The 25,338-nt window shown below is 41.2% G+C and overlaps 1 protein-coding gene across 1 annotated transcript in view; it reads left to right on the forward strand.

Annotated features, from left to right (window-relative positions):
* Window positions 1-25,338, forward strand: part of LOC122551335 (collagen alpha-3(VI) chain-like) — a 156,373-nt gene that overhangs the window by 23,508 nt on the left and 107,527 nt on the right. The window contains exons 4-8 of the mRNA XM_087988762.1: window positions 1,312-1,911; window positions 8,879-9,481; window positions 10,708-11,304; window positions 14,491-15,063; window positions 20,635-21,231. Coding sequence (XP_087844888.1) covers window positions 1,312-1,911; window positions 8,879-9,481; window positions 10,708-11,304; window positions 14,491-15,063; window positions 20,635-21,231 — 2,970 coding nt within the window. The remainder of the gene's footprint in view (window positions 1-1,311; window positions 1,912-8,878; window positions 9,482-10,707; window positions 11,305-14,490; window positions 15,064-20,634; window positions 21,232-25,338) is intronic.

Genomic DNA, 25,338 nt, shown 5'->3' on the forward strand with positions numbered 1-25,338 from the left:
AAGCAACATAGAATGCAGTTCATGGCTTGACTGAAAAGTAAAGTTGGTATGGGTCAAATCTGTATGGTTGGCATTTCTAAGCAACAGGTCAAACTAAGACAGATAACCGACACTATAGCAGCAAATACTTTGAAAAACATCTGCTGGTTGATGTTTGGCCTAAATTGTAAGTGTAGATTCCTGAAAACATAAGGTTAAAATAGTCAGAAAGACTGTTTATGAACAGTGCTTTCCTGATTAAATAAAATGTTATAAAGTAAGATTTATCAACTTCAACATTCTCATTTTTTTTCATGCTGTGGGAGTGTTATCTTCTTTAAACAGAGTTCAGACAGAATAATTGAGGGAAGTGGTCAAGCACAGCAGTATGAGGGAGTAGAACTAACAAACACCAGTGAACCTGAGACAATCTTATATATACTCCACATTGATTTTTCAGTGTCCTTATATAGAATACGCTGACTGACCACCATGAAATGATGCCAATTATGTCATCAGCAACAAACATTGATTGTGAACGATAAGATATGCTGACTCATCGGGTATCTGGAGCAGCGCTGTGTGTTATTTTTGCTGTTAGTTTAGCTCTCTCATTGATTTAGGGCCCAGTAACTTGCTTTTGCACAGTTTTGCACTGTTGAAAGACATAAAAGGTAGGAATAAGGAAGATAACTAACAGAAAGGAAAACTAACATAGACAAAAGAAAACAAAGAACTGTAGGTGCTAGAAATCAGAACCACAAATAGAAATTGCTGGAAAAACCCAACACTATTTGAGAAAACAACCGATTGTGTTTAAAGATCATCCTTCAGTTTTTGAACTGGCACCTCTAATTTTTTTTTAATGCAGCCTGCCCACTGGACGGTTACATTTTCAACAGTTGGAAACTGAAATGAGGGAATGAAATTTAATGATCTTTCAAATTTACTCCTTAAATGAAATTTTCGGGTTTTTTTTTCAATCCAAGTTGAATGAGTTGACTGTAAATTTCGAAATCGATTAAAAGAGTTGGGGCAAAACTCTGAATTGAAGCTTCATGTATTCTACCTGAAACAGACTCCAGCTAAAATGAGGAGATGTTGCTCAAGTGCTCAAACCCAGCAGCGATGTTGCAAATATTTAAAATAGTCAAAGAATGCAGAATAGAGTGTAAAATCCCAGATTGGCAGACACTGCTTGATGTTTATGTTCACGGAAATGTATTTTGACACTGAGTTCCACACACAGTTTAATCTCTCTGCTGTTAATCCTTGCATGGAGGTCACTGTTTTTAACATGTTCACCTTTTGCATTTGTCTTTCTTTTTAAAGCGGAAGAAGCGGCTGACCTCATTTTCTTAATTGATGGATCAGTCAACGTTGGAAGCGGCAATTTTCAATATATACGCGATTTTATCGTAAATTTCATCGACAGTCTCGAGATCGGCCCTGACAAAATCCAAATCGGTGTGGTACAATACAGCGATGAGCCCAGCACAGAGTTTTATTTTAATACATATTCCACGAAAACAGAGGTCCTGGATGCTGTGAAGCAACTTCAACCAAAAGGCGGTGATGAAATAAATACTGGTGAAGCCGTGCAATTTCTAATCGACAATCACTTTATTTCATCATCCGGCAGCAGGGTATCAGAAGGGGTCCCACAGGCAGTAATTATTATCACTTCTAGTGAGTCCAGTGATGATATAAATCAGGCAGAACTCTTACTAAAGCAAGGTAGTATATACTCATTTTCTATTGGAGGTCGGGATGCCGACTCTAATGAACTCGTACAGCTTGCAACTGACACATCCTTTTCTTCCATGATCTCGGATTTCCGCAATATTGCTAACTTGCAGCAGCAGTTTTTACCATTGGTCTCAGGAGTGGCTCGAAGGGAAATAATTCTCGAGCCTCTGGTTATTAGCGAAGGTATGTATAACTCTGAATTTGGTCCTGACTGTTTTCACCCTAACAGCTTTATTGTCATCTCGAAGATTATTGATAAGACAAATGACCCAATGGTTTTGTTCCCAAAGTTGGAAGAACAAGAGCTGCCCTTACTAATTATCGCCTTCTGTTTGAGTGGTTGAGCAGGTGGGTAAATGGTGGGGCTTGCACAGGGTTTTTTTTTCCTTCCCCCGTGGGATTTTTAAGCTGCTGTGTGCATAATTGGGCCGTCAAAATAATCACACTACGCCTCGAAGTAAGTGGGGAAGTTCATAAATACTGGCACAGCTCTCTTTGGCTGGAAAGTGCCTTTCTGTTTTAATAGCTGGCAATCTGAAATAAAAACAGAAAGTGTTGGAAATGCTCAGCAGGACCGGTGACATCTGCGGAGAAAGAAACCGAGTTATGCTTCATCACAACCAGTACATTTTAGACTTTCCGCTGTGGGAACATAGAACAGTACAGTGCAGAACAGGCCCTTCGGCCCTCGATGTTGCACCGACCTGTGAACTATTCTCAACCCAACCCCCTACACTATCCCAAAATCATCCATGTACTTATCCAAGGATTGTTTAAATCTCCCTAATGTGGCTGAGTTGACTACATTGGCAGGTAATGCATTCCACAAAGTAAAGAACCTGCCTCTAAAATCTATCTTAAACCTATTACCCCTCAATTTGTAGTTATGCCCCCTAGTACAAGCTGACATCATCCTAGGAAAAAAGACTTCCACTGTCTACCCTATCTAATCCTCTGATCATCTTGTATGTCTCTATCAAATCCCCTCTTAGTCTTTTTCTTTCCAATGAGAACAAACCCAAATCTCTCAGCCTTTCCTCATAAGACCTTCCCTCCAGACCAGGCAACTTCCTGGTAAATCTCCTCTGCACTTTTCCAATGCTTCCACATCCTTCCTGAAATATGGTGACCAGAAATGTACGCAATATTCCAAGTGTGGCCATACTAGCATTTTGTATAGTTGCAGCATGATATTGTGGCTCCGGAAGTCAATCCCTCTACGAATGAAACCTAACACACCTCATGCCTTCTTCACAGTACTATCCACCTGGGTGGCAACTTTCAGGGATCTATGTACATGGACTCCAAGATCCCTCTGCACATCCACACTACCAAGAATCTTTCCATTGAGCCAGTACTCTGCCATCCTGTTATTCTTCCCAAAGTGCATCACCTCCCATTTAGCTGCATTGAACTCCAATTGCCACCTCTCAGTCCAATTCTGCAGTTTATCCAAGTCCCCCTGCAACCTGTAACATTCTTCTAAACTGTCCACTACTCCACTGACTTTAGTGTCATCTGCAAATTTACTAATCCATCCACCTATGCCTGTGTCTAAGTCATTTATAAAAATGACAAACAGGCAGTGGTCCCAAAACAGATCCTTGTGGCACACCACTAGTAACTGGACTCCAGGCTGAATATTTTCCATCAACCACCATTCGCTGCCTTCTTTCAGAAAGCCAGTTTCTAATCGAAACTGCTAAATCACTCTCAATTCCATGCCTCTGCATTTTCTCCAACAGCCTATCATGTGGAACCTTATCAAAGGCTTTACTGAAGTCCAAGTATACCACATCAACTGCCATACCCTCATTTACATACTTGGTCACCCTCTCAAAAAAAACTCAATGAGGTTTGTAAGACAAGACCGGCCCTTGACAAAACCATGTTGACTATCTGAAATCAAATTGTTGCTTGCTAGATGGTTATAAATCCTTTTATAATCCTTTCCAAAACCTTTCCTATAACAGAAGTAAAGCTCACTGGTCTATATTTACCTGGGTCATCTCTACTGCCCTCCTTGAATAAGGGCAAAACATTTGGAATCCTCCGGTCCTCAGATACTCAACCTGTAGACAATGAATGACTCAAATATCAAAGCCGAAGGCTCTGCTATCTCCTCCCTAACTTCCCAGAGAATCCTCGGATAAATCTCATCTGGCCCGGGGACTTGTCTACTTTCACTCCTTCTAAAATTGATAACACCTGTTCATAACTAACCTTGATCCTTTCTATTCTAATATCTCATACCTCATTCTTCTCCTCTACAATATTCTCCTTTTCCTGAGTGAACACCGATGAAAAATGTTCGTTTAGCACCTCTCCGATCTCCACAGGGTCCACACTCAACTTCCCACTTCTGTCTTTGACTGGCTTTATTCCTACCCTAGTCATCCTCTTATTCCTCACATACCTATAGAAAGCTTTAGGGTCCTCCTTTATTCTATTTGCTAAAGACTGCTCACGTCCTCTCTTTGTTCTTCTTAACTCTCTCTTTAAATCCTTCCTAGCTGATCTGTAACTCTCCATTGCCTCATCTGAACCATCTTGCCTCATCAACACATAAGCCTCCTTCTTCTGCTTAACAAGAGATGCAATTTTTGTAGTAAACCACAGTTCCCTTACCTTATCACTTCCTCCCTGCCTGACAGGGACATACCTACCAAGGACATGCAATATCTGTTCCTTAAACCAGCTCCACATTTCCATTGTCTGCATCCCCTGCATTTTGCTGCCCCATTCTATGCATTCTAATTCTTGCCTAATCGCATTATAATTGCCCTTGCCCCATCGATAACTAAAGACCTGTGACATGTATCTATCCCTTTCCATCGCTAAACTAAATGTAATTGAATTATGGTCACTCTCTCCAAAGTGCTCACCTACAACTAAATCAAATAACTGGCCTGGTTCATTACCAAGCACCAGATCCAGTGTAGCCTCCCCTCTTGTCGGCTCTTCAACATACTGTGTCAGGAAACCCTTCTGTACACATTGGACAAAACTGATCCATCCGACGTACTAGAGTTATAACAATTCCAGTCAATGTTGGGGAAGTTAAAGTCCCCCATAATGACCACCCTGTTCCTTTTGCTCCTACCCAGAATAATTTTGCCAATCCTCTCTTCGACCTTCCTGGAACTCTCTTGAGGCCTATAAAAAAAACACCCAGCAGTGTGACCTCTCCTCACCTGTTTCTAACCTCAGCCCATACTACCTCAGTAGACGAGTCCTCGTCAAAAGTTCTTTCAGCCACCGTCATGTTATCCTTGACTAACAAGGCCACACCCCCCCCCCCCCCCCCCTCTTTTACCACCTTGCCTGTTCTTAATGAAAGATCTAAACCCTGGAACCTGCAACATCCATTCCTTACCCTGCTCTATCTATGTCTTCAAAATGGCCACAACATCGAAGTCTCAGGTACCTATCCATGCTGCAAGCTCACCTACCTTAATTCGGATACTTCTAGCGTTGAAGTAGACACACTTCAAACCAGTTTGCTGTCTGCTAGTACATTCCTGTGACCCTGAAATCCTTCCCTGTCCTCCTTACTCTCATCCTTCTGTGCAACTACACCTCAGGTTCCCATTCCCCTGCTGAGCTGGTATGGTTTCTGAAAGATAGTGAGGTGGGGTTTGCTTTAGAAGTTGTTGTACCTTTTGTTTCTTTCTGAAGTTGAGAACTGAACATTTATCCATAATTGAGGGTGTGGTGCTGGAAAAGCACAGCAGGTCAGGCAGCATCCAAAGAGCAGGAGAATCAATGTTTTGTATAAGCCCTTCATCAGGAATTATTTTCCTGCTCCTCGGATGTTGTCTGATCTGCTGTGCTTTTCCACTCTTGACTTTGAACTCCAGCATCTGTAATCCTCACTTTCTCCTGATTTATCCATAATTCCCTGGGATTGCTTGTTCACTGTGATTCAAGTGTTTCTTTACACATCATTTTCTATCTGTCAAAGTCAAATTCTGTTTATTAAGACAAAAATCTCTGCTGCTTAACATTCAGACATTCCCGACACCTTTCCAGAGACAGGACAAACCTCTTTGTTTGAAGATGATGATCTAATTTTCTGTATCCCTTTACAGTTTCTGTTTGAAACGGCAAATGTACGCCCCTAATTTGGTTGTCAGTTTTTACCAAGTGATTTGTCAGTGTTGACACAAGTCAGTACCGTCAGCTCGGTAATTTGTACTGGTTGCAGTTATAGAATTTATTTGTAACTGAAGCTGAGACAACTGCTCAAATGCGCAAATTTCCCATGGGATGTACGAGGCCGGGTGTACATTTAAAATGGGAACTATTGTCCTCTTTGAGTTACCATTTAGCATATTATATTCAAACTTCTTACATTCTTGTTTTATTGTTGGTGGGTGTGGAACTGAAAACAGCCATTAATTCTGTCCATTTGTGTGCAGCTGTCTATTGGTAAGGACACTGTCTCATTGTCAATGGTCCATCAGAGCTGACCAAGATTGAGCCTCTCCAATATATGGCAGCATTTAGAAACATTTATTTGAAACAAGGATTGGGGCAAGCAAAATTATTCAGGTATCATGCTACAATATCCATTAGGTCAGCTCAAAGTCCTTCCTCATCCAAATAATGATGTGTACTCAGAACTCTTGAAAGAGCTTAGATCGTCCCTGCTCTGTAGTGATGTTCAAGAATAATGAAGATAAGCAGGCAACAGACCTTCTAAAATGACTCCCTAACACAGGAAAAAAAAGTCTCATGTATGGATGAGAATGCAAAATATGATGACTGTTATTTTCTTCCAACACGCTTCTTTCAGCAGATATGCCTCGTGATCATCCTGTGCCAGTTTCCTTGTTGTAGACAATGGCTCACATTCCCCCAAAGATACATGTTTTGCTGTGAGACATATTTTAAATCATGTACTCATGTATAAGAGCAATGCAATTTTGTCTTCCATCTCTGACAGCCAAAGGATAATAAAGAAATTGGGTCCCTTACTTGTGCTACATTATGTGTAATATTTCCATTTGTAGTCATTCAAGCATTTAAACACTGTTTTTGTTGCTTCTGTAGAATTAAAATAATCTTTATTTATATTTTCCAAGCATTACAAGCATAATGGTGGCCTCAGGTGATTGGAAAAATAAAAATAAGTGTATCTATTCATTTGTTTTCTCCATGTTTTGATGGCTTCTCATCACTTTGCTCTCATTGGATATGGATTTGGTCGAAGGGGGGAGATAATCCAATTGGCTGTGAGGAATTCCATACATATTCATTGCAGAAACTTAGTTTCAACAAGTGCTTTTGCACCAGTTTTCCAGTTCAGCACTTCTGGCACACTAGTAGAATGTCAATATTTTTAAATCAACCTGTTCAGACTCAGTTCTGAAGCCTTGAACCTGAACCTTCTGGCCCAAATGTAGGGAAACTACCATTATGTCGCAAGCCCCCAGCAATTGGAAGGTAAACTTCGCTGTTCTGTGATCTTTTACCGATTACAATGCCGCAAGTCTGAAACTTTCTGAAATTGATTCAAGAAATACAGGGGTGAAAAACATGGATCTCCATCTCATTTGAAGTAGAATTGCTCCTGAATTGTGTGACTGACATCCTGTATTAATTGGCACAGAGGGAGCTGGTCTTCAAGCATTCTTGAAATGGAAGAGGGTCTGAACAATCTGTGAGCTACAAATCTGCACATAAGATATATCAAAGCCCTGAGAAAGGACTACAGTAGGATTAATTCTCATAATGCAATAAGAACACAACGGGAATTCCATTGCTGCATGGAAGACCCAATGAAAAGCCATTAAATTTAGAAAGTGAATGAACAATATGAAGGAAACAGGAATTGATGTATGAAATAACCATGCAATGTAGGCCCTTTTTTGTTATCATGACACAAGTGATGTTGGAGTCATGAAGGGCCCCCCCATGAGGCAGCATGCTGCTCATTCAGAAGTAAATGCTTGACCAGTTGAGTCACTGGTACCAGAGCAACAATTAGTCTTACAAAGGTATGGGGGAGAGCAGGAAGAGAGGGAGAGGTGTCTGGCAGCTGTGTCCAACTTTGCTGCAGAATGCTGCAATGCCCCTTGGGTTCTTGTTTTTGAATGGGCCTATTTTAGTGTTCTGGACCAACTTTTAAAATTTTATTCATGAAATATGAGTGTAACTGGCTAAGGCAGCATTTATTGTCCATCCCTAATTGCCTAGAGAGCAGTTAAGTGTCACATATAGGCCAGATCAGGTAAGGACGGCAGTTTCCTTCCATAAAGAACATTAGTGAACCAGATTGGTTTTTCTGAAAATTGGCAATGGATTCATGGTCAACATTAGACTTTTAATGCCAGATTTCTTTTTTTTTGTTGAATTCAAATTCCACCATCTGCCTTGGCAGGATTTGAACAGCAATTATTATCAGTTTTACTACCACTAGGCCATCATTTTCCACAAAGGGGAACATGTATTCGTAGATTAGGTTCTTGAAAGTATGACAACATGCATTGCTGACATCTTATCTTGGCCCTCTCTTCCATCTATATTATTGACTTTAAGCCCATTAAGTGGTCACATTGGAGCTGATGGATTCCAAAGAAATGCTCTTCTGAATAGGATTGAAAGATTTTGTGGCTGTTGCAACAAACACTAAACTTTCAGCTCTAGGTTGGCAGATTGTAATGAAGATTCTCTTGATCATCTTTACAGATTGAGTCCAGAGCTTAAACTTAAAAGTATCCTGAACACAGCACAAGTGGATACTAAATTTTGGGGTGGACAATTCACTGTTATGCGAATAGAATTGTTACCCTGGTGAAAGTAGAAGCTATTCTTGGGAGATTACTTCAGTGCTGAGCAAACTCCATTGATGTTGACACCATAATCTCAAATTAGAGGGATCCATTCTCTGGCATTGATATCCTATCTTGATATGCACACAACTTACAAGAATAAATTCACTAAAACGACTCTGTTACAATGGAGCTCAGTCCAGAAAAAGTAATCGACAGCAGAAAGATAGCAGAGCTATGAAAGAAAACCCCTGGAAAATATCAAGGTTGAGGATGCTTGACAAAAAAACCTAAAAATGTATCTGTATGTCTTTGTCTGTTTGTAGGGTATGAAAATGACTTTAAAATCAAACTAACTTACAATTGTTTTACAGTTCAAGACAGGAGGAGAGACATAGTATTTCTGATCGATGGCAGCACAGCAGTTGGACAGCAAAACTTTTTGCGAATCCGTGAATTTATCATGAAAATAGCTAACAAATTTCAAATTGGACCAAATAACGTACGAATTGCTGTGGTGCAGTACAGCGATGATCCAACCACTGAGTTTTACTTGAATTCCTACTCAAGCAAAGCTGATCTACAAGTCAAATTAAAGGCATTGCGACCAAGAGGTGGATCAAACCTTAATATTGGGGCTGCTTTGAGTTTTGTCCACAGAAATCATTTTATCGAATCTGCAGGAAGTAGAAAAGAGGAAGGTGTTCCTCAATTTCTGGTGCTTGTCGCCTCTAGACCATCTACAGATAGTATTCGTCTCCCTGCATTAGACTTGAAGCAAGCTGCTATAATGACTTTTGCCGCTGGAGTGCAGAATGCAAATCAAGCAGAGATGCAGGAAATTGCATTTCACCCAACTTTGGCATTTGAATTGGCCAATGCTGTAGAGTTGGTCAAAAGGCACAAAGAGATACAATCAAAATTAGCCTCACTTGGTCCTCCAACAGTGATTACAGAACCTCCAACTGTCATCGAAGGTACTGAAATCTTGTGGATATTGTTTTATTTCTTGATCATTTTCTGTATGTAATGCTGCTAACATCAGTGTAAGTGGTATTAAAAGTTGTTAAAATCCTTTTAGAAAGATGGAAACAAAATCACAGCAAGGTGTACATTTTTTGATTTCTGGCCAGTCTGACTTGTTGAAAAGTGGATCTCTGAATCATAGAATGGCAAAGTGATAAAACACAAACTTAGAAAATCGCGACAGGAGTAGACCTTTAGAACCTGATCCACCATTCAGTATGATCATGGCTGATCATCCAATTCGGTACCTTGTTCCCGCTTTCTCCCCATATTCTTTGATCCCTAAGAACAATACCTAACTTCAATTTTGACCTCAATTTTTTTGTGTGGCAGAGAATTCCACAGGCTCACCACTCTCTGTGTATAGAAGCTTCTCTTCTTTTCAGTCCTAAATGGCCTACTCTGTATCCTTACACTGTGAGCCCTGGCCCTGGATTCCCTCATATCGGGAACATCCTTCCTGCACTTAACTTGCCTAGTTCTATTAGAATTTTATAGATTTCTGTGAGATCCCCCTTCATTCATTTGAACTCCAGTGTATAAAGTCCTAACCTTATTCCAGTCTCCTGGAATTGAATCCTCTCACTATGAAGGTCAGCATTCCATTTGCCTGATGCAATATCTGCTGCACCTGCATGCCCACTTTCAGCAACTGGTATATGAGGACTCCCAGGTCTTGTTGCTACTTTCCACTTTCCCAATCTATCACCACTCATGTAGATCCGCCTTCCTGTTTTTGCTACCAAAGTGGATAATCTCAAATTTATCCTTCATCTCTCACTGCATTTGCCCAATCATTCAAATCACCCCAAAACATTGCTCCATTCTCCTCACATTTCAACGATACACACCCACCTTTGTGACAGCTACAAATTTGAAGATATCACATTTACTTTCCTCATCTAAATCATTACTATATTGTAAATAGTAGGGTCCAAGCATTCATCTCTGTGGCACCCCACTAGTTACTAGTTGCCATAATTGGCTCATTTTAATTAATGGAAAATAATAGTTTGTTCTGTTTTGCAAAAACAATCCTAAAGCCTTGTACAAAGTGAAATTGTTTTCATAGCCAATTGATAATATTGATGCCTTCCTGTCAGAATTGTGATCTCCCAGGGTGTTAGTCAGTTTCTAACATTTTGTCTAATGTAAATTAACCTGTTTTCCATTTCAGTTGTAACAGAAGTAGTGAACAAGAGAGACATTGTGTTCCTTATTGATGGATCAGATAATGTTGGAAGTACATATTTCCCTGTTCTCCGTGACTTCATTGGCAACATAATTGAAGCCCTTAGCATTGGAGCTGACAAAGTACAAGTAGCAGTGGTGCAGTACAGTGATAATGCTCAAGCTGCTTTCTACCTAAATAGTTACTCGAGAAAGGACGAACTTCTGTCCCATGTCAACGGACTCCGTCCAAAAGGCGGCAGGACTCTTAACACCGGTGCAGCGTTGGACTATGTTTATAAAAACATGTTCAGCAAATCTACCGGAAGTAGGAAAGAGGATGGTGTTCCCCAGATACTGGTGATTGCTACAGCTGGAAAGTCTCAGGATGACGTGAGAACACCTGCAGAAGCCCTGGCACGAGGAGGCATTCTCACTATTGCTGTTGGAATCAACAGGGCAGAAGCGGCTGAGCTGCAGCGCATTACATTCAGTGAAAATCTGGCTTATCGTGTGAATGACTTTAACGCCTTGGATACCATCCGACAAGCAGTGACATCATCTGCTAAACACCTGATATTTGGAGGAATCAGTGAAACTACAGGTACTTATATTTTTCCTAAAATATGTAATTGTTTTCCCCATTTGTATCTTTAGGGTATGAATTGTTGGTATTCTTCCCTGGAGTACAGCTGTGATGTTTAATGTGAAGTTAATAGCATTCCTCACTCTGCCTGTGGAATAATTGGTGTTAACAAGAAAATAACAGACCACTGTACCTGTTAATAAAATCCTGGGCTTATTTTGAAAACATGTTAACCTTTGTTTAAAAACTGAAAGAACTGCCGGTGGCTGTAAATCAGAAACAAAAAACAGAAGGTGCTGGAAAAGTTCAGGTCTGGCAGCATCTGCAGAGAAAAATCAGTTAAAGTTTCGGGTCCAGTTCTGAGGAAAGGTTAAATGTTGTCTGTCGATTTTACGGCTTGGCTTTCTTTTCTCCAGACTGCTCTGTAAGAAAGTGTGGTGTCTGAGTGAGTAAGGAAGCACACTGCTAGGCAAAAGACATTTTTAAATTTATGGCAAGTCAGAAGGTAAATTGCTTTATAAGGCCAGCCACATTGTGGAACATTAATATAAATTTATTAAAATAAATGCACGTATTTTTCCTTTTTAGGGCTTAAATTCATTTACAGGTCTATTAGTGATCTAATAAGTGAGTACACCTATTGTACAGTTGCAGCAGCCAGCCTGGCCTTTGCATTTTGTGCTTTAGGAGAATTCCTCTATTAACTTTAGCCTTTTCTTTGAAGCTTAACAGAAAGTTGAACATGAAATTTGGCTCTGACACCAAACGTATAAAAGCCAAAAAATAAGCATCAGATTCTAGGTCTGAGTTTTCACTCCTGCGTCCAGTAACAGGAGTTGGGAAATCTCCCAGCTCACCACATCCACCTCGAGAGAAACACACCTAAATGGGGGGGTCTTCATTCCAGTGGCCACTGTGGTTTGTTTACAAAGCGTGGTTCAGTTCTCTGGAACTTCAACCCAGTTATTCTGTTAAATATTACACCGTCTAGCCCTCGATTCTCATCTCCCTCACTCCAGGCAAAGTCACGTCAACCCACATCTCTCAGCAGCCCATGGCCTCCTTTAGTACACACGACAACTTAATATGGACTCATGCCAAGCATACACGGAATGCCTACAGTGTGGAAGCAGGCCTTTCAGCCCAAGCCGACACTGACCCTCCGAAAAGCATCCCTGTAATTCTCGTGGCTAATCCACTTAGACTGCATATCACTGGACACAATGGACAATTAAGCATGGCGAATCCACCTAACCTGCACATCTTTGGACTGCGGGAGGAAACCAGAGCACTGGAAGAAACCCATGAAGACACAGAGGAGAATGTGCAAACTCCACAGAGTTCCCTGAGGCTGGAATCGAACCTGGGTCCCTGTACTAACCACTGTGCCACCCTCCTATCCCTAAAAAGTCCCACACTGTGTGGGTTAACGCCAGTTCTACAGTAAACCTGGATCAGTTTGAGTTCAGCACAGCGTCTAAATGGACCTTCTCAGTAAAGTTTTCCTTTTCCTTGTGAAACAATCTTCACCACTTTTCTCCCCTTGATGAAAAAAGGATCTGTCAGAAAAGGTGATAAGACTTCTGGGTCTGGATTCCACACACCACACGAGAAGCTCTGTGGAGTATCTGTGACTCTGCAGAAGTCCGGGCAAATAAAGACATAAACATCCCAGTTTGCCATCTATGGCACAGCTAACCTTAAAGTGGGGAAGAAGCTGTTTTATAATGATCAGCTTACTAAACCATGCAGCACCATTTGACTGTATTTGTCTGAAGGACTTTACTTCTCAACCCCGCCCTCCCCTGAGATGTGGTAACTCTGAGATTACATCACCACCAGTCACCTTCTCTCTAATAAGAGAGCAGTCCTATAGTCCAGCAGGACTTTGATGACTTCATTTTTATGATGCTAAAGCCTAAGTATATGTCACCTGAAGTCACGAAATGTAGCTATTCCACTTTCTTGAATCAAGGAGCAGAACTATTTTATTCTGCTTTCTTACACATGACTGTCTGATAAATTAGAAATTATGCATAGTCTTAACTTTGCAAATTTTGTCTTCCAAACAATTGATTTTCTTTCTGTTTCAGATTGCATGCTGCATATTGCATCATAGATTCATAGAGGTGTACAGCATGGAAACAGGCCCTTTGGTCCAACTCATCCATGCCGACCAGATATCTTAAGTTAATCTAGTCCCATTTGCCAACACTTGTCCCATATCCTTCTAAACCCTTCCTATTCAAATGTGCTTCCAGGTGCCTTTTAAATGCGGTATTATGCCTCCACTGCTTCCTCTGGCAGTGCATTCCATACATGCATTGCCCTTCATGTGAAAAACTATTAGGTCCCTTTTATATCTTTCCCCTCTCATCCTAAACCTATACCCACTAGTTCTGGACTCCCCCACCCCAGCAAAAAGACCTTGTCTATTTACCCTATCCTTGCCCCTCATGATTTTATTAACATCTATAAGGTCACCCCTCAGCCTCTGATGCTCCAGGGAAAACAATCCCAGCTTATTCAGCCCCTCCCTATAGCTCAAACCCTCAAACCCTGCCAACATCCTTGTAAATCTTTTCTGAACCCTTTCAAGTTTCACAATATTCTTCCTATGGGAGGGAGATCAGAATTGCACACAGTGGCCTAACCAATGTCCTGTACAACTGCAACATGACCTTCCAACTCCTATACTCAATGCATTGACCAATGATGATAAAGATGTTGTTGGGAAAGTAACATAACATCTATCAGAAAGATTGCCAGGGCAAGATGTTTAAACAAATACCTTTTAGTATACAAAAAGTCTTACATATCATGTGCACTTCCTGGATCCACATAATACTATTTTTCCTGTCCCACTTCCACATTGTTAATTAGAATATCTTATAATTTATCTTAAAATGGATAAAGATAACTGAAGTTTCTTTCTACAAGTATGAGAAATGGAAGTGTAGTCTGTTAAAGAGTGGGTCTTATATATTTTTCCTCTAACTGTTGATGAGACGAGTTTGGGTAATCTTAATTAAGTTCTTGTGGACAATAAGTGCTAAACCCTTTCGACTTTCTATAGATCAGGATTTCCAGGTTGTTCGTAAACCATTTTTCTCGTAATTCTATATTTTAACTGAATTTTTTTTGCACATTTCTTTTGCATGGAACTTTTCATAATATTGGTGTTAATTTTTAAAACTGTTGTAGCCATGAAAAGAGACATTGTCTTCCTGATCGATGGCTCTCCTGGAATGGGACAATCATTGAGTCAAGTCCGTGAGTTTCTAAGTAGAGTAATCGAGGTGCTCGATATTGGGCCTGACAAAGATAAAATTGCTGTGGTACAATATGGTTCTGGCCAAAGGATTGAGTTTGGACTGGACGCTTATTTAAACAAAGCCGAGGTTCTGGAAGCCATAAAAAATCTCGAGCCAAAATCAGGAAGGCCCCGTAACACTGGTGCTGCACTGGAGTTTGTTACAAAGAATATCTTCAGTGCATCTGCGGGGAGCAGAAAGGAAGCTGGGGCCACTCAAATCCTGGTGCTCATCACCGCTGGGAAATCCTCAGATAATATTCAACCTCATGCAGATGAAGCAAAAATGGCTCACATTGTGCCTATTGCCATTGGGGCCAAGAGTGCAGACACGTCAGAGCTGCAAAAGATTGTACACGATCCAACGTTTGTTTTAACAATGAGAGACTTCCGAGATCTATCAACCATTCAGCAAGAGCTGTTGTCCAAAATGAGAACGGTGATAATTCAGCCAGTACCTGAAGGTAACAATTTTTCACAGATTGTTTTTTCTGAGGAAGGGTCACTTGACCCAAAATGTTAACTCTGATTTCTCTCCACAGATGCTGCCAGCCTGCTGAGCTTTTCCAGCATCTTCTGTTTTTGTTATGTTTTGATCAACTACGTTGCTTAAGAAATTGGATTGGGATTAATGTGTCCCTTTTGATATGTGGGTTCTGAGCGAAGAAACTTAGCTTTTCAGATATGTTTCTAAATTTAAGACTAACTTTAAGTAGTATAAAGTTGACAAAATAGGCCATTGAAGGGCAGTTTGAAATAATGTTTTATCCATGACTAAGTTTTAGAATGTATCCAAACTCAACTGCTTTCTCATTTCCCTTCCCCCCCACATTACCCCAGTCCCAAGCCTCCAAAGCGAAGAAACTTAGCTTTTCAGATATGTTTCTAAATTTAAGACTAACTTTAAGTAGTATAAAGTTGACAAAATAGGCCATTGAAGGGCAGTTTGAAATAATGTTTTATCCATGACTAAGTTTTAGAATGTATCCAAACTCAACTGCTTTCTCATTTCCCTTCCCCCCCACATTACCCCAGTCCCAAGCCTCCAACTCGGCACCACCCTCCGGACCCGTCTATCACTCTCCCCTCTGACCTATCACCTTCTCCCTCACCTTCATCCACCTATTGCTTTTCCAGCTACCTTCCCCCCAACTCCATTCCCCTCCCATTAAACTCTCAGCCCCGACCCACAAGCCTCATTCCTGATGAAGGGCTTATGCCTAAAACGTCTATTCTCCTGCTCTTTGGATGCTGCCTGACCTGCTGTTATTTTCCAGCAATAACCTTTCAATTCTGAGCTCTAGTATCTGCAGTCCTCACTTTCTCCTGCCTAATAATCTGTACATGATTAGGACACAGAATTAGAAAAGAAAGTAAAGTTTTTGTTTTTAATTTTATTTTACCTTTTGTAAGGTACAAAACAAGGACATAACTTTTTACAGTTTGTTATGTCAATAAATACCTCATTATTAATAATGGAGAGCAACGATGTGTGAAAATATTGCATGAGAGATTATTTGGACCATTTTGGCAATGTCTCTTGTGTATCAGAGAGTAGGTTAAGAACATTATTTAAGACAAGGATAGATTAGAAAAAGAATACGCAGAAATATTTTCTGAAATGTGAAAACTAATGATGATTCTTGGAGAGCAGATAGACTGTGGCTCCTCTTGGAAATGTAATCAAAGTAGACCATTTCCATTCATCCAAATTACAGAGAAAGAAGAGAAAACTAACTCACAAAGGCAAGGACTTAATACAATAAGAATGTGCCTATAAAGAGAATTATCCCAGAATGCAGTGGTTCTGGCTAATGTAGAAGGGACTTCTGGCTTCATTCTTTCCAACTTCGGAGACTGTGGTCTTGCATTGATTTATTTTGAGCTAGTGAATGTGCAGCCATGCCAACTAGTCAAATGAACAAATGTCCTGCCTTTCAAAATGTGTAACAGCTTCAAAACATGTGTTAGGTAGACCCTTAAAAATGTAATTCAAACAAGAGGCAGGAAGAAGTTAGGACTGAATAAAAACAGCCCAAAGGAATGTATATGATGAGCACATTTTTCTTTTTAGCCCCTTTTGTTCAGTTCTATTTACACAAAGTGAGACTGTAGATTGGACTTCAAACCAAAAGTAGTCCTCCATTATGAATGAACTATTGTGTGCAAATCTGACCCCTTTCCTAACAGAAACATGTTGTGAAACTTGAAAGGGTTCAGAAAAGATTTACAAGAATGTTGCCAGGGTTGGAGGATTTGAACTATAGGGCGAGGCTGAACAGGCTGGGGCTGTTTTCCCTGGAGCATCGGAGACTGAGGGGTTTACAAAATTATGAGGGGCATGGATATGGTAAATAGGCAAAGTCTTTTCCCTGGAGTCGGGGAGTCCAGAACTAGAGGGCATAGGTTTAGGGTGAGAGGGGAAAGATATAAAAGATACCTAAGGGGCAATGTTTTCTCACAGAGGGCGGTACGTATACGGAATGAGCTGCCAGAGGGAGTGGTGAAGGCTGGTACAATTGGAACATGTAAGTGGCATTTGGATGGGTATATGAATAGGAAGGGCTTGGAGGGATAAGGGCCGGGTGCTGGCAGGTGGGACTAGGTTGGGTTGGGATATCTGGTCGGCATGAATGGGTTGGACCAAAGGGTCTGTTTCCATGCTGTGCATCTCTATGACTGTACGACTCTAAGACAGGCAAAGGGCAGAAATGAACTTATTTGCAAATATTTCTTCATAGCTTAAAATATTTTATGTAATAGTAATCAAGGCATGATAGTTGAATCAAATATTTTAAATAAAAATCACACAACAGGTTTATTTGGAAGTGCTGTACAAACCTTCAGAGTGCTGCTCTCTCGTCAGGCAGCACTCCAAAAGCTTGTAATTTCAAATAAACGTGTTGCATTATAACCTGGTATGGTGCGCAATTTTTAACTTTCCACCCAAGTCCTACCCTGGCACCTCCACATCAAGTATTTTATGTTTATCAGTGACCCAATATTCTGTTTACAATTCTGTCCATTAAATTTATGAAGCAATATAATACTTGTATTTCGATGCTTATCTTGAAGAAAGGAGAGCTGTTGTGTTCTTTATCTGCCAAGGTTAAATCTGCTTTTTCTATGATAAATCAATTCATTTCCAGAATTGACAGCAGCCCTGACATTGGAAGGGACAGAGTCTGTCTAGTGTGGTACAGTGATGATCCTAACCCCAACTTCTATTTAAACAGCTACACATCTAAACCAGAAGTGATGCAAGCTATAAATGCTCTGGGCCTGAAAGGAAGAGACCAAGTCATCACAGTGGAAGCACTAGACTGTGTCACAGAAACCATGTTTGATAGGTTGATGGAAGCAGGGTGGATGAAAATGGGGCCCATTTCATGATCCTTCTCACTGCTAGCAGTAATGGCACTGAAAGGTATTGGTGTAGCACTATTCAGTAATAGATTCAAGGATGCTGATGAAGACGAACTCCAACAGCTTTCACTGTCTCCCCACCTTGTTTTCAGGGTAAATGATTTACAGCATGTTCAAACTGTACAGAAAAATTTGGAATCACCCTTAAAACAACTAAATCAAGAGAAAATAATCACTATCGACAAAAAGTTTGCAGAAGGTTGGGAGGAAGTTGAGTTTCTTTAATTTTTTAAAAAACACTAGAACATTATTTTAACATTGACAATACTTTTAATTCTTGTATACCCTTTTAGCCCATTGTTATAATTCAAAAGTCGATGTGTGGAATTTTCTCCGCCATGGAGTGGCATGGGCAATGACAAAAATGGTGGAGGAATGCAGCATGAGTGAAAAAAAATCAGAATGTTGGCATTGAGGAATGATCCTAATTTTCTTCTTCAACTTTAAACAGGAATGTTAGAATTTCCTTTTTCTGTAGCAACTAACTTATTTTCCTGCTTCTCACTATTAGCTCAAAATTTATCTTCCACTTCCAATTCTTCTGTTCTTCCAAAGGAAACTAGATGGTGGAGGTTCCTGAATTGTAAATCATAGTGGGTGTGGGTTGCTGTAGCTTGCTTGTTTCTCCTTGCTGTTGTCCAACTGCGTCTTCGCCGTAATGTGCTTGCATGCTCAATGGTCACATCCTCCTGTGGCTTTCATTCATGCAAGTTAGCATGGATATCCCTACAGCTTCATCGTGTCCCTATGCTCGCTGTCAGTCCAAATCTCAGATCACTTCAGTCAGTCAGGATTTTACTTTGGAATGTATGGAAACCTAAGAATTGCATGCTTCTGCCAGGTTATTCTGTGTCCAGGGACACACATCAGTCTTATGCATCTGAACAGGTTGTGTCTAATGGTTCTCAGTTTCATTTCTTTGCACTCACTCATTTTGCACTTACTTGAAGATTGTCACCTTTACATTTTTTTTAGTGTTTAAGTCTTTAGTGCTTAAGTACAGGATGCCAATTTCTGTGGCTTGCATTGTTTTTAAGTGCAAAGTTGAGGGGAGGCCGCTTGTCTTGCTTTAGTGCACTGCAGAGTCATAGACGTGGACATGTTGATGTAAGGCACCATGCTGTGGCATCAACACATCTGCAGAATGTGCCAACAGCTTATGCAGCAAACACACTGTATGTGTTTCTACCTCAAGGCCATGCCTGAAAGTCCAAGCATATCTTTGGGAGGAAGTGTGTGGCAGGGATGGAGTGGTCAAGGGGGACTATGGGTTAGTCAAGAAGTTTGACTGATTATAATCTGAGGGTTGACTATATTTAGTCCTGCAACCTGACCAAATATTACAGATTCATCACACAGAGTACTGTGGACATATCATTTGGTGGGGCCAAGTGTGGAAGGTGGCAGCAGCATTGTTTCCTTCAAAGAAAGATAGAATGGGATTGATTATGATGAAACTGGATGGAAGAGTAGTTTGTGATGATGCAGGAGCCGGAGAGGCAATGATGTGCTCCAGTGAGTGACTGAGAAACAGAGAGGGCAGGAAGTGTTAGTAGCAGGAAGAGGATGAGGAAGGTGCGAGCCATTGAGTAGACATGTTACATGCAGCAGTGGGAGTTATAGTCTTTGCACCTGGATGAGATATCTGTGGCCTCTGAGTGCCTTGTAGCATTTATCATTGCAGAAGCCAGAAGATCATTGACTTTCTTCCTGTGTTGTTGGGTGGATCCTTTTAATATTGACCTGAGCAACTATGTGAATCTGGGCTGGCTGTTGTCTCGTCATGTGGGATCTTTGCCCTCCTCTCTACTGCCCTCCTCTGTACCATCCCCCTCCAATAGCAACTCCAGATGCCTATCTGCCAAGTGGAGAATGAGCTTCGCTTGCCCCAACTATTTCCTCAATGATGGTGATGGGGAGCGCCACAATGAGAGGGGCAGTTCCTGGCCTGTCCCAGCCAAATTGCTATGAAGATGGGCTGCCAGTCCAGTGTGCATTCCCAGCAGTGGTGAGCATTTCCACCACTCTTGCAATGTGACTGCATAAGAAGGGTGCTGAAGAGTCCGGATGCATTAACACTGAGGGAAAGAGCAGAAGATTGCGTGTGAAAAGTGACTGCAAGCCATGGTGAACTGTGTACCAAAAATCTCATCCAAAAGCACACTTCAATTCAGAGTGGCAAAACAGCTCTGCGCTGTATCCCCATTGAGGAAGTGGTATGAGAAGAGTTAATGAGTCAGTCTAATGGACTCTGTGATTTATTTTTCCACCTGTATCAATAAATTATGTGAGTAATTATGCTTAATCAAGAACTTGCTATTGATGAAATGCTTAATCGTTTCATCATATTAGGGGTACAATGTCGTGAGAAAAGACTGAGTAAAATGGATGGGCATACCCTCAGTGATGTTATGAGTTAAGTCTCTATTTCTGTTTGATTTTCCCAGCTTATTAATGGCAGTTTCATGGCCAACTAAAAGCTTTCATTTTATTACTACTTAATGAGAGAAACATGAATTTTACTCCGATCAGACGTAGAAGAATATTAATGTAGGATATTCTTACATATCAGCACTAGGTCTAAGAAATCTAATTTTCATTTCTTCCAGATACTGTTAAGAGAGATGTTGTGTTCCTTATTGATGGATCAGAAAACGCCAGGGCTGCTTTCCCTTCAGTTCAAAAATTCATTTCTAGAATGGTGGATAACCTTGACATTGGAAGTGACCAAGTCCGGGTTGGTGTGGTGCAGTACAGCGAAAATCCCAGACCCATCTTCTACTTGAACAGCTACACCACAAAACGGGATCTGAAGGATGCAATAAATGGTCTCAGGCAAATAGGAGGGCGTCAGGCCAACACCGGTGCAGCCTTGGACTATGTTAAAAATAACATCTTTACTCAGCCTGCTGGAGGCAGAGCAGAGGAAGGTGTCCCCCAGTTCCTGATCCTTCTCACTGCCAGCAAGTCGACCGATGATGTTGGTGGGGCAGCATTAGCTCTGAAAGAGGCCGGTGTAGCACCTTTCACTATTGGATCACGAGATGCAGATGACCGTGAACTCCAACAGATTTCACTGTCCCCTAATTATGTTTTCAAGGTAAATGACCTGCGGGATGTGGAAACACTACAACAAAGTCTGGAGTCACCATTAACAACACTGGACAAGGATCGGATAACCATTATTCAGACAGCTGTCACTAGAGGTAAGACATCTCTGCTCTGTTTATTAATCAGAAAGATGAGATATTTCATGAGTTTTACTGGTATATGATACATAATTAAATTATTCCCTGTGGTAACAACAGTGAGGGTGCTTAATGTAATGATGGGAACACAACATGGTGATGTTTCCCCTGTATGCTAATAAAATGTGTGGAGTTTGCACATTCTCCCCATCTCCGCGTGGGTTTCCTCCGGGTGCTCTGGCTTCTTCCCACAATCCAAAAAATGTGCAGGTTAGGTGAATTGGCCATGCTAAATTGCCTGTAGTGTTAGGTGAAAGGGTAAATGTAGGGGAATGGGTCTGGGTGGGTTGCGCTTTGGCAGGTCGGTGTTGGGCCGAAGGGCCTGTTTCCACACTGTAAGTAATCTAAAAATTCCCTGTGCAGTGCCAGTTTCTTCTGTAGCAAAATAAATGCCTTCCCATTACTTGTGCCAGGGCATTTCAAACTGAAGCAGAATCCATATACAGTAGCTCATCAATTCTCTGCAAAGTGATGGGATTTGAATATTTACTGTGCAAACTGCACACAGTAGTTTGGATGGCAGTAATCCAATACTGTCAAGATTAGAGTGGTGGTGGAAATGCACAGCAGGTCAGGCAGCATCAGAGGAGCAGGAAAATTGATGTTTTCGGCAAAAGCCCTTCATCAGGAATGAGGGTGGAGAGATAAATGGGAGGGTGGGGGGTGAAGCAGATATCCACTTCACTTTCCTGTCTGCCCCAATCTTACTTTCTGTTTGCAAAGTGATATCAGTGGTGAATGTGCGCATCAGTTGATGATGATATTTAGCAGTGTTCAGGGAATATGCAGAGCAGACAGACTGTGATGTGAATCCTTGTGTGGTGCTGTTTTAGCACTAAATCTGCAACCTTGGAGTCAGTGTTTCAATTATCCATTTGTCTTAATCCCAGGCATTCAGCACCAGGAGGAACTGTGCAGTAGCACTATTTAAAGGGATCATTAACTACTTTCAGGTTAGCTATGGGTTGATTCCTGTTGATTGCACAGGTTACCAGAATTAATTAAAGTGACTACACGATAATGTATTCTTCACTAAGCATACAACTCTTTGAATAATGTTATGAAGGGAAGGACATGCAGATCCAACACAGAGCAGGACAAACTTTTGGAAGGGAAAGGAAGTGGGGGGGGGAGGGGGCAGGGGGAAGCGTAATGAGGAGCTCTTTGCAGGAGTTCATGTCCACTCTCAATGTTTGAGAAACAATTCATCTACCTGAACCTCAGCAAGTTTCTACATCCTACAGGAAAATCCTTGCTGTAAATTGCCACCTGCTACAATCATAATTATAGCATCAGAAGCTGGTGAGTACCTTTACATCAGCAGGTGCAAAGATGCCTGTGGATATATATTTATATAAATCCATCTTCTGGGCTACAGTTGGTGATGTCAATACCATTGCTCAATTTGGTATCTGCTGATCCATGAGAGAGGTCTATTGAGAAAGAGAGCTGAATGCATTTCACTTTCTCTTGCTAGAAAGAAGCAGGTGGAGTAAGCTCACACCTTCAAAGGGACTGCAGACCTCCCTCGACTGCAGCGTGCTTGGACTACTCACATGCCAGTGAGCAGATGCCATGTGTTATGTCTAACAACTGGAAAGTCCATTTTGTAGTCCAGCTGGCATCATTCTTTTGTCTATGCCCACTATCATGGCAGGAGTCATGATGCCTTCATTCTACAGCAGTTTTCTGCATCACTAATATTTGAAAAATCAGTATAAATAAACCATCAATACGCATTTATCAAAAGCCACCATGCTCACGGAATGCAAATTCTAGCATTGTGGTGCTTAACCAATGCGTCCATCGCCTGTACCACCACATAGCAACCCTGCAGTACACAGCAGACTATGAGTCAACATTCATTTTGGTCTCCTACGTGCTATCAAACCTTGCCATCAATTATACAGCTATCAACTCAGGAGGAGGTAAATGAAGGGTAAGGTGCCTGTGACTGACACTTTTGTCTGTGGTGGCACTGAACACAATCTCAGTTCCTCATTCACCAAGACTCCCATACTGTAACTTCCCGATCACAGACCATCATTGCATTTTATCAAGTATAAGCCAAAACAAAACCACAAAACATTCCAAATCAAATTTATACATCCAAATCCTATCTTTAACAAACAAAGATTAATTAATCTTTTTTTTTGCAATTTCATTGCGTCTCAATTCAGTGTGCCATTGCTGGACTAATGTGGCACTCTGCTAGTATCTTTGAAAACTAGCCTCGACAGTTATGATGTCAGTAATGTAGCCGTCTGCTGCAGCCAGCTTAGATTGCATACGGGTATCCTAAAGCTTAGGACAGCAAGCTGAGTCTGTGAGTCTGAGCTTACATGGGACTATCCAGGCATTGAGGAGCTGACCCTTGCTGTGTCATAAAAACTGAGACAATGACCTTCAGATGATGTATCATGGATGGGTTCACAAGTGACCTCACGGAGTTGGTCTCCATATCCATGGAGACGATAGGCTCCATGTTCTGCACAAAGCCTCGAGTCAGTATTGGTAATAGACTCTTTCATCATCCTTGGCATTGACTGCAGCCTATCTGTCAGGCTTACCAGCATTTGTGTGTATTTATCAACATTCTCCTTGACATCATTATCACAACTGCAGGAGTTGCATGTGATCTCACTCATGGCTGGGTTTTTACCTGTGCCAACTGTGACCCTTTCCCTGGTTACAGATCACCTCATGTCTTGTGGGTCACTGCATGTAGACCGTGTCTAAACTATTTCCATACCATCTTTTAAAGACTGTACTGTACATTGTCACTTTCTGAGTTGGTCAGGGTTAAAGCGATGCAATACATTCCTTCTTTCTCATTGTCTTCCAGGTCTTTCTCCTTCACCAGTGCCTGGCCAATGTGCAGCCCTTTGTCATATCAAAAAGAAAGTCTGGAGGTTGCGGTTATGATCAGGGCATGGGAAAAGCAAGAAGTGCATGTTTTTAATTATCTGCAGCTTGTAAATAAGAAGAACAAGTGTGATGTGAGGTTGAGGAGGATTAGTAATGAGCAAAAGTTTCAGCTGTGAAGTCCTGGCCATAGCATCTGGCACAATTGTTCCAATAATGGCGAGGATTGTATGATGTTGGGGTTGGGGTTGGTGATAAGGACATGCAGCCCAAGCCTTTTGTTTGGAGAATCAATTCTTCTGTCTCCAGATTTACACCACGATGCTGCAAGAGACATGGAACTGTGCCAGTGATTGTGGGGTTATATGTTTGCGTGATGTGGCTGCTGTGGTTGATTAACTGGCAGCATGTTAACAGTGATGTGGCTTTGAGGCTTGTAGCAGGGTGAGGTGACTGAGGCCACAGTAAAGCCTGGAATGTGAGGTATGAGTTGTGGCTGATGCAGATTGTTGATAGGTGAATAATACTGTGCTGCCTTGGCTTAGCTCAATGACTTTCTAAGTCAGCCTTGTGCTCAATCCCACTATTAATTTGAAGCATGACCATGGTCCTAATTGCATAATTTGCCAAGTTAGTCCTAACATTGTTGAGGGTCATAGTTCTCTCTTTGCTAAGAAGTGATGCATGTGCTTCATGAATTGAAACTCCCTCCTCACAGACCATAGACCTTGTGTCAATTGTCATGTTACTCAAGTAACAAGTGGGAGTGATTCTGTTTGAGGTTGTCTGTTTAAATTGAATCCTAACTCCTCAAAATACAACAAGTGGAATGATCAGAAATGTTCTTATTGGTTTATTCATGGTCCATGACTACTGGATGGTCCAAGTTATTCTTCAAACACGTGGAGATATCTATAACTGTGAAACCAGCATACTCCAGTACTCAATCCTTCAGGGTTCCAGTCATGACTTCAGAAAGCAGTATCTATCTCCTTTATTGTGATAAAAGCAAATTATTTTATTGTGATATCTCCTGTCAGTACCACATCCTGTTTTGCTCACTTAAGTTGAAAAGCATATGGCACCATGGTGGCATGGTCAGTTGCTCATCCACCCAGGAGAAAGGGTGGAGTGCAGATGTTGGAGATCAGAGTCAAGAGTGTGGTACTGGAAAAGCACAGCAGATGAGGCAGCATTCAA

This window comes from Chiloscyllium plagiosum, unplaced genomic scaffold, assembly GCF_037043375.1.
Source record: "Chiloscyllium plagiosum isolate Xiang-an unplaced genomic scaffold, Cpla_swu_hap1 HiC_scaffold_7, whole genome shotgun sequence".
Lineage (NCBI taxonomy): Eukaryota > Metazoa > Chordata > Chondrichthyes > Orectolobiformes > Hemiscylliidae > Chiloscyllium > Chiloscyllium plagiosum.